General features: G+C 40.7%; 1 protein-coding gene across 1 annotated transcript in view; it reads right to left on the bottom strand.

The window, feature by feature from the left end:
- The window catches only part of Stx6 (syntaxin 6), a 41,443-nt gene that overhangs the window by 9,760 nt on the left and 14,785 nt on the right, over positions 1 to 16,898 (bottom strand). Inside the window, exons 4-7 of the mRNA XM_048357970.1 lie at positions 12,075 to 12,137; positions 9,083 to 9,208; positions 7,762 to 7,868; positions 2,280 to 2,374 (exon numbers count right to left, since the gene is read on the bottom strand). Of these exons, the coding sequence (XP_048213927.1) occupies positions 2,280 to 2,374; positions 7,762 to 7,868; positions 9,083 to 9,208; positions 12,075 to 12,137 (391 nt within the window). The remainder of the gene's footprint in view (positions 1 to 2,279; positions 2,375 to 7,761; positions 7,869 to 9,082; positions 9,209 to 12,074; positions 12,138 to 16,898) is intronic.

Genomic DNA, 16,898 nt, shown 5'->3' with positions numbered 1-16,898 from the left:
AAGGATACAGACTCTAGTGAGAAGCTTGCTGTTTAACAAGATTACATAAACAATACTTCATCAAAACATTTCTTTTAAGGTACAGGGGTTGGATGAAAGAGAAAGAACACAAGGAACCAGACAGAAGACCTAGCAAACCTTTTTGCAAGCATGTGAAAGATGAGCTAAGCTGGTGCCTGCTTCCCATACTGTTGTAGTTTCAGGAAAGGAAGTCTGCTAAAGCAAAGAGCTACCTGCCCTGGAAATAAGGAACTAGCTCTAGATATAAGCTTCCCTTGCTTTTGGATTTGATGTGTCCTTTGTCTGGTCAGGCCATTTGTTGCTTTACAATATTTTTAAAATATTTATGAAGTTCCAAGGACCTCTCAAGGTAGGAATCGATGAGAGGTTTTTCCCCAGCTTATGAACCCAGAGCCTTACCCATCTAGTCATGCTGAAAAAGGGCTGGGAATGTGGCTTAGTGGTAGAGTGCTTGCATAGCATGCATGAGGCCCTGGGTTCGATTCCTCTCCCACATAAGCAGTTATGCTGTGGTTCAAGTGGTAGAGGGCTAACCCTGAGCAAAAGAAGCTTGGACAGTGCCCAGGTCCTTCCTGAGTTCAAGTCCCAGGACTGGAAAAAAAAGTGCAATTCTATTTAAATCTTGCATGTTATGTACACCTGATGGTAGGAGCAGAGCAGAAGAATGAGGGTCAAGAAATGGGAACTCTCGGGCTGGGAATACGGCCTAGTGGCAAGAGTGCTTGCCTCATATACATGAAGCCCTGGGTTCGATTCCCCAGCACCACATTTACAGAAAACGGCCAGAAATGGCACTGTGGCTCAAGTGACAGAGTGCTAGCTTTGAGCAAAAAGAAGCCAGGGAGAGTGCTCAGGCCCTCAGTCCAAGGCCCAGGACTGGCAAAAAAAAAAAAAGAAAAAGAGAGGAAGGAAGGAAAAGGAAGGAAGGAAGGAAGGAAGGAAGGAAGGAAGGAAGGAAGGAAGGAAGGAAGGAAGGAAGGAAGGAAGGAAGGAAGGGGAACTCTCAATGGGAAGAGGAGGTCTATGTTAAGTTTAAGAACACTCAAATTACCTCAAGGGCAATTTCAGTTCCTCATTCCATCAAACCACCACCACTAAAGGGAGAAGAGATATGAGGGTGGGACTTTTGTTGTTTTTCTTATTTTTGTTTTGCTTTTTTTTTTTTTTTTTTTGGTGAAGGTACTAGGGCCTGAACTCAGGGCCTGGGGACTGTCCCTTAGGTTTTTTTTCTGCTCCAGGCAGCATTATACCACTTGAGTTACACCTCCATTTCCAGCTTTTTGTGAGTTGAAAGGTTCTCAAATTTATCTGTCCTGGCTGGCTGTGAACAGTGATCCTCAGATCTCACATCCTGAATAGCTAGGATTATAGGCCTTAGTCAATAATGCCTGGCAGGAAGAAAAATATTTTTAAAATTTAAAAATGCTGGGCTTTGGTGGCTCACTTCTGTAATCCTAGTTACTCAGAAAATCTGAGGATCAAGCCAGCCTCAGCAAGAAAGTTCATGAGATTCTTATCTCTAATCAACCAGCAAAAAACAGGAAGTGGAGCTGTGGTTCAAGTGGCAGAGTGCTAGCCTTAAGCATAAAAGCTCAGAAACAGTGTCCAAGCCCAGAGTTCAAGCCCCAGGATTAGCATACACACATACATATACACATACACCACCCCACCACTATTAATTTCCATGTAATAGGGGAGGTAGTATATTGTAACTAAAATTCTTAACATTCTTATGGTAGGAAAATGACAAAAACATTGTGTTTTGGGTTGAACCTTGACTGATTATGTGAAACAACCAGCCAGAGGGAAAGGAGTCAATGGAACATATCTTTCCATACAGTAATCTGAAAATTGTTACTTCTTCACCCTTAGTCTAGTACAAATTTGTTAAGACATTGCACTGTGGGTTTGAATAGAACAATTTAAAATAAACCTACAAAGCTATCTTATTTTGAAGGAAAAAAAACAATTAGCTTCTTAATTATTGCTTTAAGTAAGTTATTTTGGCAAAGAAACAGGAAAAAAAAGTAAAAAGAGATGTTACAGTCGCAAAGAGAGTTGCTCCACTGGGAGAAAAACTACCAAATATGGTGGGAACACAGACCCTTTCCAAGTCAAGGCTGCAGGCAGAAATTCAGGTGTCTACACACCAGTCCTCCATTCTCGAATCCTGACACAGCTCAAACAAATGTCCCACAGGCAAGGACCCTGTGGTGTTTCAGACCTATGTACAAATTCTCAACAGTTAACATACATACCACTGGTCATGTGAGAGACTTTCGCAAGTTTCTTCATCACACTGTCCAGCCGGGACTGAGTGCTCTCCAACTCATGAGAGAAATCGTCCAGCATGCTAGAAAGAGAAGCAGACAGGGAAGGAAGGTGGTAAGAAGAGCCTCAGCAATGCACTGGCTATGAGAGTAAGTCAGGATCTAGGCCTCTATTTTAGCAAACATAAAAGAAGTAACATTGGATTCAGAGCCTCATCTCTTAACCAAACATCATAGGACAAGATATGTTTTTGGTTTTGGGATTCTGGACATTTTTTAAGTTACACACGCTATGCATTAATATCCACAGTAAAACCTGGGACAATCAAATGTCAAACATATTTATAGTCCTGCAGGAAGACCTATGAAGAATTGAGCTGCAGTCAGTTCAAGTGGTTTTTACTCCAACACTTTTTACTCCAACACGAGTTTGCTGCAAATTAACAATATAACTCAGGTCACAGAGCCTCCTAGACTTCAGGATTGCAACATATAACCAATGCAGTGGTAGTGAAGCTCAACAGAAAGTAAGCACTGAAGACAGACAGACTGGCTTTGCCACTTGCTTCCTTGAACAAAGCACCCTACAACTCCTTGTCAAGTAGGGCAAGCCTATGAGCTCAACTCCCTTCGTGGGGTGAGCCTTAAGAGAAAAGCACTCTGCAAATGCGAGTTAGGAAAGTACTTTAACAGATTCAGTCTCTAGGTTTATCCTCTAGGAAAAGCCTGAGTGTGTGTGCATCTCCTCATCTCAGAAGCAACGTTTCTTTGAGATCTGCCTCAGGCAGCTTCCACTGTTTGCTGCCTAGTACACAGTTGGGAAAGAAAACACCAAAATACTGTACTAGCATTCCAGCAGTGCTGGTTTCATAAATCACTGCACATTCTAGACTTTGCAACTTTTCAGTAATGCGTGATTACTTTGGAGCTAGAATTAACACACCAATTAGTACCAGGGTCTTACTACAAACAATGGCTTTATTCACTCTGATAGTGTCACTGTCAGCCAAAAACTGCTGGTCTTGATGTGTGCCCACAAAGGACACGTGATAGTCTCACAGGATTTGGACCCTCCAATTATTAAATAAACTCCACACTGACAACTACATAAATAAATCTTTGTTCCTTACCTGAGTTTTCAAATTAAAATATCTTTAGTTCATCTGAGATCTTGGCAGCATTTTGGGCCTGCAGCTGGCGGGCCTCCACAGGCAGGGCCAAACACTATGAACAAGAGCTACCTTTGTGTGCTGGCTATGACTTTTCTTACTGAGGACAAAACAGGCATGTCACTCAACCTTAGCCAAGGACACCCACGTTAAAACCAAGCTCCCAAGCCCATTCTAATTCAGCACTGAACAACAAGAAGACAATGCACACATACACCATTTTATATTTTCTAGCAGCTGCATTTAAAACAAAAGGTGAAAATTAACATTTCAATTTATTTGGTTCAATATATAAAAAATGTTTTAATGTAAATACAAAAATTATTAATAAGCTGCCCTTGAATCTTTTATCACATCTAAATTGTGTGTGTGTGTGTGTATGTGCTGGTCCTGGGGCTTGAACTGAGGGCCTGGGTGCTGTCCCTGAGATTTTTCACTCCAGGCTAGTCTAGTGTTCTACCACTTGAACACACACACACACACACACACACACACACACACACACACACACACACAGCTCCTCTTCCAACTTTTGGTGACTGGAGATAAGAGTGTTACACAACTTGCTGCCCAGACCGGCTCTGAACCTCAGATCTCACCCTCTGAGCAGCCAGGATTGCAGGAGTGAGCCACTGGCAACTAGCCTCAGTGTGCATTGTACTTCTGAGGCACACCCTCGCTCAGATTGGCCACACTCCACTTGCTCAACAGTCCCATGTGACTAGTGGCGATTTATACTGGTCAGCAAGGGTGTAGATAAAAGACTCATACTTTTTCCTTTCCTTTTTATATATACACCTAGTTTAACAAGAGAAATTGTTCTACAACACTTTTTATGAAAAACCATAGCTGTTTTCTGTTCCTTAGAGCAAGTGCTCTTTTTTTTTTCCATGAAATGTTCTTTCAGGAGTACTTTCTCCATTTTTAGAAGTACCACTTGCAACTCAGCACCTCAACTTTTATCTAGACTTAACCCAGTAATGCAGCACTGATTCCTACCTCTGCATCCTTCCCACTTCCCTCTGATATAGACTAGATCAATTATTCAGCATTTACTTTAAGAGAACTGAAGAAGAGCTAGCCACAGGTAAGGGCATTCGTGGTGTAAAGCAGAGTTCATTGGTCAACTGCTGGTTGAAAATTCAGCTTTTTTTGGCCTGTTGAGTCCATAATCAGTCATCTACCTGCTTTCCAGAATCTAAAATGTTGCAAGCATTGTTTTTTATTCCATGATCTATGTCCTCATAAGTTTTATGCCTTAAAAAAAATCCCTTTAGGTTTTAGAGGAAGTGAAGATAAAGATATTGAGTTTTCTTTTTTCTTTCCCTCCCTCACTCCCTCCCTCCCTCCCTCCCTCCCTCCCTCCCTCCCTCCCTCCCTCCCTCCCTCCCTCCCTCCCTTCTTTTTCTTTCTTTCGCAGTACTGATATTTGAATTCAGGCCTGTCCTTTCTAGACAGACTGAGTCACACTCCCTGCCCATTTTGTTTTATTTTTTTGGTAGGGTACTGAATTTACATCTAGCCTGGCCTATTTACACTTCCCACATAGGATGACAGGCACATGCTTCCTCACCTAGCTTTTATTGGCTGAGATAGTCTTGTGAACTTTTCACTTAGGCTGGCCTTGAACTGTGATCCTCTGTCTTCCACCTCCCAAGTAGCTAGGATTACAGATGTAAGTCACTGCACCAAGCTCAATTTACCACTGCCAGTCACTTAGCCTTTCTCTATGATCTGGCTGCTTTGCCTAGAGTATAACAAGCCTTTAATTACTTCCTATCTCAGCATGAACAGAACTCATTTTAGACAGAAACTAAACCTGCACATCTGCTATACAGCTTCTTACTTGGTATCTTTGCCTAGATCTACTCTTGTAAACAATCTCAAACCAGCCAGAATAGGCCTTTTCAATACCTGATCATGCCATTACCCCTTATACCACCTTTCCTGGTCTCTCATCACACTTAGAAGAAAAAGTCCTGCCTCCTTACCCATATTGACAAGGCCTTTCACATGGTCTGTTCTCTGCCTCCTTACTTGGACTTCTGTCTGACCCTTGGCTCCCATGCTAGAGACACATGGGCTTTTCTGCTCTGTGTACTTCTGCACTCACAGGTCTTCACAGGTACTCTTTCTCCCTCCTGGTATCCATCCCATGACTACCTCCTTACACAAATACTGGCTCTTGTCTCCTGGCTATCTCCTACACTTCCTGCAGGCTTCAGTTAAATCTCCCTTTCTTGGGGAACCTAGGCAAGTCAGAGCTCTCCAGGCAGCAGCACTTCTTCTACCATAGAGACAGTGGCCCTCAGCTTCATTATCATGTAACCACTAGCCTTCATTTCTATAATGTCTACTCTACCCACTAAATGGTGAATTCTATGAATGGCAGAGACAGTGTCTACCCTATTTCTATATCCCCAGGGCTAATGTAGAACATATATCCAGTAAGAATTTATAATAAATGAATATGTCAGAGAACAAAGGTGCATGGTCTCCCTGATATGTTGTTGGGTGTGTGTGTGTGTGTGTGTGTGTAGAATAGTAGAGATCATGTCTGTAAAATAACAAACTTCTTTTCAAATGGTATTTCCAAATGTTTTGGTCAGTGACTTTACATTATGTCTCTAAAACCAAACAATTACTAAATAAACACAAAAAGGTCTAGGATAGACCTGTCAGACAATCACAATAGCTCAACAGCCATGTACATTTGATTATATAAGATGAGGCTAAGCAAAATGAACTCCAAGAAATGGAAACAGGAGGATTTTATTGTTGTTGTTATGTTTAATGTACAAGTGAATTTCCTTTGACATACCCCCTGTGGTCACTGTATATAATTTTGGTACACTAGATATTGTATATATGCTTATCTGAACTAGGGAGGGAAAAGAAAAATGAGGAAGGGTGTAACAAATACGACAAGAAATGTACTCACTACCTTATTATGAAACTGCACCCCCTCTGTAAATCACCTTGTCAATAAAATTTAATGAGTAAATAAATGTGTAACAATGAATATAAGATTGGACAGGGGAGTTTCTGAACAATACTGGTGAACTACCATATTTTTTCCAGAAAAAAAAAGCTGTAAGATAATATTGTATGGCAGCATTTAAGAAATCTGGGGCTGGGGATTTAGCTCAGTGGAAGAGCGCCTGCCTGACAAGCGCAAAGCCCCGAGTTCCGTACTCAGCTTTGGAAAAAAATAAAAGGATTCTGTTTTGGGTTGGGAATATGGCTTTAGTGGTAGAATGCTTGCCTAGCATGCATGAAGCACTGGGTTCAATTCCTCGGTACCACATACACAGAAAGTCAGAAGCAGCGCTGTCCCTCAAGTAATAGAGTGCTAGCCTTAAGCAAATATCCAATTACCTCTAATACTAGCTATTGAGAAGGTTGCGACTTGAAAGATCATGATTCCAAGACAGTCCAGGCAAGTTTGTGAGACCCCAACTCTAAAAAATAAAATGATAGACTGGAGGCATGATTCAGTTGGTAGAGCACCAGCCATGAGCAAGTAAGCCAAGCATGAATGAGAAATACTGAACTGAATTTCAGTTCCAGCAACCAAGTTTAAAAAAAACAACTTTTGCTATCATACTTTAGAGCATAAAGGAAGATAAATTTTAAATTTCTAAGCTTTTTCATAAAGCTATAATTAAAGATAAAAGCAGAGTTCTATTGAATGTAGCAGGACTTATGGGATGATACAGTTAAGGTAGCTCCTAGCATGAGCTTCACAGGTTCTATGCCCGTCTATTCTCTTAGGGCAAAAATTTTATGTGCCAGCAATGGAACTTGAACTCAGGGCTTGGGCACTGTCTGTCCCTTAGCTTTTTTTTTCACTCAAGGTTGGAATTCTACTACTTAAGCCATAGCTCTACTTCTGGCTTTTTGGTAGTTAGTTGGAAGGAAGAGTCTCATGCACTTTCTGGGGTCAAACCACAATTTTCAGATGTTATCCTCCTGAAGAACTAGGATTATAGGTATAAGCCACTAGCATTCAGCACATTTTCATTCTTAATTATGCTTCACTATTGTCTTAGAGGAGTTTTCTATCTGTTCTAGGAGGTATTCAAAAATACTAAGAAAACCTTGCCTAAACCCTGTTGTGAATTTTATTCAATACATCTGCTCGTTTGGGGAGGCTAGTCTATATATCAGAATAAAAACTGCAGCCACACATAAAATAGTTTTGAGTTTTACTAGCCATGTAACTACTAAGGCTTTTAGGGGTCTTGAGGTGATTTTTCTCCTCAGATGTACTGCAGAGAGAAGGGCATCTCAATACTCACACTGCCTGTTCCTCCAGCTCCCCTCCAATGCGCTGGGACATGTTCTTCAGCACCCCAATGCTGCCAGAGACCAGCTCCAACTGCTCATCCTGCTGTTCCACAATCAACTGGTGCCAGAGAGACGGAAATAAGCAATTAAAATCCATCTTACCTGGTTCCAAGCCCAGCATTTTAGCAGCTGCTAGTTTCTTTGCCAGCTTGGGACAATTCACATTCAGAAGCAAAGCCCAGAAATCAAAGGACCAGACCGTTGCCTCTGCGAACACACTGCTCAAAAGGCTGGACTGTCAAGCTACCAATATCTCCTGCTGATCCAACTTGTGAACAGTCAGCAGGACTTGGAACCACCAAGAGAGATTTACTCTGGTTGGCTGAGGTCCAATGAGGGAGCAGACAATGGCTGAAAGCACACATGCAGATGACTGAGTCACGGGGATGTTTGGGAAGAGGAAAGCCTACTGCCAAGGTCAAGGTCTCAGTCCATAAACAGTGCCACAGTTTAAATGCAGGAGAGCCTGGCAAATTTCTGGTTGTATGGGAAAATTATACACATAAGGGTCTTTTTCTTCTTTCTCAAGGACAACCTAGGAGGCCCCATGGTAATAGGTGACCTCAAAGACAACTACTATTAAATAAATGTTTATTTTTCATTGTGTTGCATCTCACTCATTTTCTATATTTTTTTTTTTGCTTGGTTAACAGCAATTTGAACCAACAATTTCTTAGGCAGACATGTTAAAGAACTAGAACAAAAGAACCCATAACCTGTATATATACATAAAGGACAGAATCTAAGGAGTTTCAACAAGCAGCTGACTTCAAATCCTCAGAGATATTATCACTAGCTCCTTTTACTATTATGATTTCACATTAAAAGTAGTAGCACATAATACCTTCACTTTCCTTTTACAACTCAACCTCTACAAAGCAATCATTTTTACATGTAACTGACTAAAATAATGATTTTCAACAAAATGAACAAGGACTCAATCTTTCTGAGAGTATCTATGTTGGAAAAAAAACAACAGGGCATACAAATAAGATGTTGGAGAAAAAATACTGTTTGCATTTTAAAAATCATTCTTAGCATTGTCTGTCACTTTTGATGTCAGCTCTGCTTTTTCTGAGATTATCATCAAATGTGTTTTTTTCTAAACATTTTAAAACTTTTCATGTATGTAATCATTATACAGTAATCATTGTAATGCATAAGCTCTGACCTAACTCACTGTCATTAGGCAATGAATCCCCCAGCTAGAGAAGGAATGAGAGGAGGTATCCCACCCCACCTCCCATCCTTGGCTAGCTATTCTCAGGGTACCTGCTGCTGTGCCTGCTGCTCCTCGATGAAATGGGAATTGGCTAGCTGCAGTTCGCGATCAAGGTGTCCATACTGATGTGTCATTCCAGTGCTCCAGTTCTGGTTGCTACTGTCTCCCAGCAGTGCCTGTGTGAGAAAGGGCAAACAGAAACAGGGGCAACAAACAGGTATGATCTCTGAACTGACGCAAACAGTGCTCACACTTCTCATAACCTGACCAGCAGGCTATGTGGAAGTGTAGGTTGGTACACTGGATGGTCCAACTTAAGGAATGCCAGGAAGGGCCTTCTCTAGGCCCTCCCAATGGCTTTGTCCTCTTAAAATGCAAATGAATGTTTATATTAATCAACAAACACTGACCTATATGTCACTTAACAATTTAAAAGTACTCACTCCTTAGAATAGCTCTTCCTAGAACCCTTGAACGCAGGTCAGGGACCCAAGGGCCTAGTCAAACAGATCTGGAGTCTTACTGAAGGAAGATCCAGCAAAGTTTGAAGGTTCTGGGGTGGGCAGAAGTATTCCTAGAATGGCAAGGTTCATTAATAGCCCCTCATGCAAGGGAAAAAGTGAAGGCTACAGGCTTCCTAGAGTTAAAAGAGGATTGCTATCCCAGTCAGGTAAGACCATTAGTGCCTGATCTGAAGAACTGGGCCAGCCTTGATATCACGTATTTCCATCAGAGATCCCACAGGCTAAGCCTGGGGTTCCTAAACATGAACTCAGAAGTCAGGTTTTTGACCATTTTCTTCATATAAGAGGCAGACCAACATGTGAACGCTCAGTGCTGGCAAATGATCTGAAGTAGGATCCCACCTTTCTAACTGGCCAAATGATTGCTCATGGCAGTCCTGTACCAAGACAAGATCAAGAAGACTCTTGTTCAAGACTCTTTGCTGTACAGTTTCCCAAAACTCAACAAAGTAAAGGCACAGCTTTCCTTTTGTTGGTGGTAGTGGTACTGGGGTTTTAACTCAGAGCCTCACACTTGCCAAGCAGATGCTCTACCCCATGAGCCACACTCCCTATCCTTCTTAGATTCAGTCACTTTTCAAACAGGGTCTTGTGTTTTTGCCAAAGCCTGGCCTTGGACTGCAATCTTCCTATCTATAACTCCTCCTGGGAGGACAGGTGTGAGCCACCATGCCTGGCCCAAGCATGTTTATCTCTGGTACATTTAAAAGCCTGACCAACTTGGCTTGTTTTTGCTCAAGGCTAGCACTCTGCCGACTTGAGCCACAGTGCCACTTCGGGCCTTTCTCTCTATACGTGGTGTTGAGGAATCAAACCTAGGGCTTCATGTATACGGGCAAGCACTCTTGCCACTAGGCCATATTCCCAGCCCAGAAGTTCTTCTTAATGAGAGCTCCAAGCAGCTCTGGGCCTCAGTCCTGTCAAAAGGCTAGATGAAACTATCTCTTGGGAAAAACAGATCCAAGCTTTTTGTGGGCAGCTCTACCCTGATTTAGCCTTTGTTTGTGTCAAAACTGAAAAGATCCTGCTGAAGTCCAAGGACTTCATGATGAACACAGGGGCCTCATGACACTTTCTTCAGGGTCAAAAAGAAGGTAGAGTTAGGATGCTGATAGCAAACTGGGGCTCCTTCAAAGTCTATGTGTCCCTATCTCAGCCAGGTGTACACTTATGGGGGACATGTATTACGCTTTTAAGAATCACCTAGATTTTATAGTGAAATTGCTTAGAAGTTATCAGTATGACTCTAAGCATCTGTCACAATGGAAGAGAGGATACTGCATGCTAGACTACCAGCACCTGAGACCTGGCACTAAAACAACTCTGCCCTCTTGAATGTCTAGAGAACCCTGGGTCCTACTACTCCTTGAAACTTGAGGCTCTATGATATTTCCTTCATGGCCTAAAATGAGATTCCAAGCTAAACTTGGAAGGGCAATGTATATACTTACTTTCCTTGTTACCTTAACTACACCATCTAGAGAATAAAGCATCCATATTATTAGTAATAGAGGACAAATGTTACCTACCTTACTGTCATAACTACTTTAGTGGTCAAATGCAAACAACAAAGAAATTCCCAAACCAGCCAGCTACAGGCATTTACTACTTACCTTCAAGAGTAAGAGCCACATAGGATGAGCTAGCCAATGGCTCTTCCTAGCTGTACTGTTCAAAACAATAAAAGCAAAAGAGGTAGATAAGAAGATTCTTATCTCCAATTAACCACTAAAAAACCAGAAGTGGAGCTGCAGGTTAAAGTAGTAAAGCTTGGAGCAAGAGCACTTAGGGACAGCATCCAGGCCCAGAGTTCAAGCCCCATGACTGACAAGGAAAAAAAAAAAAAGCTCAAGGAACAGTGTCTAGGCCCTGGGTCAAACACCAGTAAAATGGTCAGCATTTTAAAACTCCAAATACCTAGCTATGTATTTATTCGGACAGATATTTATATTCTGGGCCAGACATGTACTGCACACCTATAATCAAAGCTGCAGCAGGAATATGACCACTTTAAGACCAGCCTGGGATACACAGCAATGCCCTATGAAAGAAAGGAAGGGAGGGAGGGAGGGAGGGAGGGAGGGAGGGAGGGAGGGAGGGAGGGAGGGAGGGAGGGAGGGAGGGAGGGAGGGACGAAGGGAAGGGAAAGGAAGGGAGGGAGAGAGGGAGGGAAGGAGGGAGGGGTGAAGGAGAGAGAGAGGATGAAAGAGAGAAAGAGACCGGAAAAGAGATCAAAAGAGAGAGAAAGAGAAAAGAAGGAAGGGAGGAAGGGAGAGAAGGAAGGAGGGAGGGAGGTTTGGCAGATACTGTTTTCATTTTTTAAAATTTATTTTTCTCTTCTTGTCAAAGTGAAGTATAGAGCAGTTACAGTTTCATATGTAAGGCAAGTACATTTCTTATCCAGGTTGTTACCTCCTCCCTCATTTTTCCCCCTTCTTCAGTTCCCTCCCCCCACGAGTTGTATGGTTGGTTTACACCAATTGGTTTTGTAACTACCACTATTGCAATGTTTTCTTACCTGTCTATTTTTCCTTTCAGTTAATGCCTGTACGGATGAAGTTGACATCTGGTCCTTCATGTCCTAGTAGACAAACAAGACCAGAAAACAAGTAAAAAAAAAAATCCTTAGAAGAAAACCATGGCTAATATTCATACAATAGCAAAATATATATCATTTACTATTTTCTCCTTTTAAACAAAAAGATTTCCAGAGGTATCCAGAAAAAAGTTTTATAGGAACAGTTCTATTACATAATCTGAAGCAAACACTTTCTAGAGTATTATAGCTATTTAGCTTCTCACATTTAATCACAATCTGATATACTAGAAAATGATTTAAAGTACATAATTCCAATGCAATTGTTTTCTTTAAATAAAAAGGTACTGAGATACTTTGCCCCATTTTGTTGGCAAGGACTCTATATTTTTATCAATGCAAATGTTAAGATACTCAATTTTTGGACTTCCAAGATCCATGACAAGTGAATGCAAGGTCAGACAGTATGGTGACTTTTATAATTCCTTTTGTGGTAAGTCTGAATAATAAACACTTTGCTACTACTTTTTTTTTTTTTTTTTGCCAGTCCTGGGGCTTGGAGGACTCAGGGCCTGAGCACTGTCCCTGGCTTTTTTTTTTGCTCAAAGCTAGCACTCTATCACTTGAGCCACAACGCTACTTCTGGCCTTTTCTATATAGGTGTTGCTGAGGAATCAAACCCAGGGCTTCATGTATATGAAGCAAGCACTCTTGCCACTAGGCCATATTCCCAGCCCCTTTGCTTCTACTTTCAAAGCACTCAATCACTCAATTAGCAAATACTTCCTGTGTCTATTATATGCCAGGTACACAGCAGTGAAAGATAGTATAGTACCAGTCCCCTTAGAGCCCACATGATGATTTACCTGAGTCAAGACACGTGAGGAGCTGTTAAAAATGCCACACTCTCTAGGCCTCATTTAGACCCACCAAGATTGTTTTTAGTTTATGACAATCCTAGGGTTCATACTGACTCTTGAGATTTATTGTTCAAATCTAGCACTCTACCATTTGAGCCGCAGCTCTATTTCTGACATTTTGGTAGATGATTGAAGATAAAAATCTCATGAACATTTCCTCTCTGGCTGGCTTTGAACCTCAATCCTCACAACTCAGCTCCCTGAATAGTTAGTATTACAGGTATGAGCTACAGGCACCCCAGTCTGGGACTAACTTTTTATGATGCAATTAACAAAACCTTCTGCCATTTAAAATATACAAGAAAAGTAGCAATAAACACCATGCCAAAATAAAGGAATAACAATTTATAGTAAAAACCGAACAACATGATACCTATTAGATACTATGGTTTAGGGACAAGCTCTATAAAGACAGACAGCACACAGCGACTTGCTAGATACTTAGAAAAATCTAGATTACACTCAAAGTTGGTCACTGAAGTATGGATTTATTTATTTATAGTACAGGGGCTTGCACACTTGGTTGGCTTTTTGCTCCTTCCTGGCATTCTAACACTTGGGCCACACTCCAGTTCCAGATTCTTGCTGGTTAACTGGATATAAGAGACTAACCTCAGATCTCTGCCTCTTACTGATATCACTAGGATGATAGCCACAAGCCACTGGCACCTGGCTGAAGTACAGTTTTTGACTGCTAGGTCAATAACTAAATCATAGCAGACCCAGATTAGAGAAGCCATTAGGATCATTCATATGGTCTTTCTTGTAAAAGACTTCACGCCATTAGGGTCATTCATACAGTCTAGGTTCAAGACTTCACAACATTTTTTAATAGCTGTGTTAAGATGGACAAAATGATCCCATTTCTCTATTACTTCTACACATTTAGGTAGTATCTCATAGAAGCACAGTGGTGATTAAGAGATAGTACATAAAGAATGATTAACAGCAGTCAACAACACAGAAACCAGGCAAGCAAACATCATATGGAAGTATACCTAAAGCTTCCAGGCCCAAGAACAGCCACAACAAACAACCATAGCTACTGAGCACTTAGAATAGGGTCAGTACAACCAAGGAACTGAATCCATTTATTTTAATTAGCTGAAACATATATTCACTTACTAAAAAATTTTAAGTGTAGCTAAGAAAATTGAGTTTGTAAACCAACTTTTTCAATTGTCTTATGATTCTAAATATAGGTTAAATATTTCCAGTGAAAAATTCACATCTGAATTCAGGTGTGCTTAAGTGTAAAACACATGCCAGACTTTACATTTTTGTTGTTGTTGTTTTCCCTGAATACTGGTGTTTGAAATCAGGACTTTGTGTATGCAAGGCTAGTATTCTATTTGAGCCATATCTCCAGCCCCTAGAATTTATTTATTTATTTATTTTTGTCAGTTATAGTGCTTAAACTAGGCAGGGGTGCTGTCCCTGAGCCCTTTTGCTCAGGGCTAACAACACTCTACTACTTTAGGCCACAGCACCACTTCTAGTTTTCTGGTGGTTAACTGGAGACAAAAGGACTTTTTTGCCGGGGCTGACTTTGAACTGGGACCCTCAGCTTCCTGAATAGCTAGGATTACAGGTGTGAACCACTGGCGCCTGGTTCCTAGAATCCTTAAAGGGCCAAAACAAATTTTAGCTTCTCATCAATATTTCTTATGCTGTCTGAATGTTCAGATAATTGTTTGGATATATTAGGTCAAATAAATTATATTTGATTCATTTATTTCTATTTTTATGTGAATATTAGAAATTTTTACAAAACATAAATGGTTCACACTTTCTACTATTGAGTGTTGCTCTGTATATATCTGTATGAATATAAGACCATGTTCAAAATACATTTTTTATTTTTGAGATGGGGGTCTCAACTACATAGCCAAGAATAGCCTGAAGCTCAGTATTCTCCTACCTCAGCCTCCCATAGTTTACCATATGCATTTTCACAGGAAAAAAATTATAGAATATCATGTCACTTCTTTTTAAGAATTGATGTTATTTCAATGTCCACAAAATAGTTCGAAATGCATTGACAGTGATTATTTTTAGGGAGCAAATTACAGAATAGAGGGACACCTTTCAAACACATTACAATTTTCAGCATTTTAAAAAATAGTAAGTATAAATTATTTTTCATTAAAAAAATTTAGAAAGGCATATAATTAAATAATCCTAGCTACTCAGGAGGCTGAGACCCAGAGGATCACAGTTTAAAGCCAGCCGAGGCAGAAAAGTCCACGAACCATCTCCAAAATAACCTGCATAAAACAGAGCTAGAGCACTTGCTCAAGTGGTGAAGCCCTGAGTTCAAACTCTCATATCAGCAAAAAAGAAAATATAAAGGTGACCTACAGCTGTAGCTTCAGAGTAGCCTGTCAAGCATGCCCTGATTGTACCGAGAGGAAAATGACTAAAAAATTACAACAAAGCATTATATTTGGATATTAGTTTCTTTTTTCATCTTATAGAATTTTACTAATTGCTTAATGAGCATGCATTACTTTAATAAAACGTTTATTCTTATCCAATGCCTAACGTATGAAACTGTAACCTCTCTGTACGCGCGTGTGTGTGGTTGGAAATGCTAGCTCACACCTATAACTCCCAGCTACTTGCAAGGCAAAAATAAGAGGATCAAGATTTAAGGCCAGCCCAGGCAAAAAGTTTGAGAGACCTATCTCTGCCAGCAGTAGCCAAGCACAAATGCCAGACCCTATCCCCAAAATAACTAAAACCAAAGTGCTGGGGACATGGTTCAAGTGGTAGAGTACCAGTCTAGCAAACTTGAGGCTGAGTTCAAACCCAGTACCACTAATAAAAAAAAAAGTTTTGATGTGAAACAGTTTGGTTTTGTAGGGAGATGTAGGTATAGTTTGATTTATTTTGGAAGTTAAAATAAAGAGAAAGAATGTTAACAAGAAAAATTTCATTGACAAAACAAACATCCAGGGAGGATAAATGACTTGTCATGGATTGAAATTTCTTAGGGTCATAGCTAAATCTGTAACTCAGCTTTCCTGCTTCCTTATTCATTGTTCTGCTTCATGGTAGCATGTTTGCCTAGCACATGCAATGCCCTGTGTTTGATTTATTTATGGGTAGATAAGATAGAAGAGAGATACCCAGCTATCTCTATATATATTATACACATATACGTATTACGTGTGTGTGTGTGTGCATGGAAGATGGAGGTAAAGTATAAATGTCCTGGTTAGAACATTTGCTGTCCTTTTGGCAGAAGAGTCGTATTTTATGGCGACTTCTTGATTTTTGGTTCTATAGCTCCATTTACACAAAACTAGAATATTTTGCTTTCTTCAGTAAACTTCCAGCAAAATTTCATATAAACTGTACATCTTAAAAGATTCTTAGAAAAACACACAGAACAGAAGGCTCTTTAAACAAGTGAGGCTTACTAAGCCCACGGCCAATTAGTATTAATCAAGAAATCACAAAAAACCAGCCACCAGGCCCATAATCCTAACTACTTGGGAAATGGAGATGAAGAGGATCTTGGTTCAAGGCCAGTCCAGGCAAAACATCTGAGATGCCATCTCAACCAAGAGCTAGATGTAGTGGCACACACCTGTCATCCCACTTTCCTGGGAGGCTGAGAACAGGAGAATAGAAGTTCCAGGCCAACTGGTGCAAAAGTTTGAGAGACACTTCCCCCACTTCCATATCAACAAAACAAGATGAATATGGGGCATATAACTGTATCCTACCTGTTGTGGGAAACATAAATAGGAGATCCACAGTCCAGGCTCACCCGGCAAGAGGAAAGACCTTAGATCAAAAGTAACTACAGCAAAAAGGTCTGGAGGTGTGATGCAAGCAGTAGAATACCTGCTTAGCAAGTGTGTAAAGCTCTTAGTTC

The sequence above is a fragment of the Perognathus longimembris genome, chromosome 11 (genome assembly GCF_023159225.1).
Source record: "Perognathus longimembris pacificus isolate PPM17 chromosome 11, ASM2315922v1, whole genome shotgun sequence".
Classification (NCBI taxonomy): Eukaryota; Metazoa; Chordata; class Mammalia; order Rodentia; family Heteromyidae; genus Perognathus; species Perognathus longimembris.
This window is presented reverse-complemented; position numbering and strand designations above follow the sequence as displayed.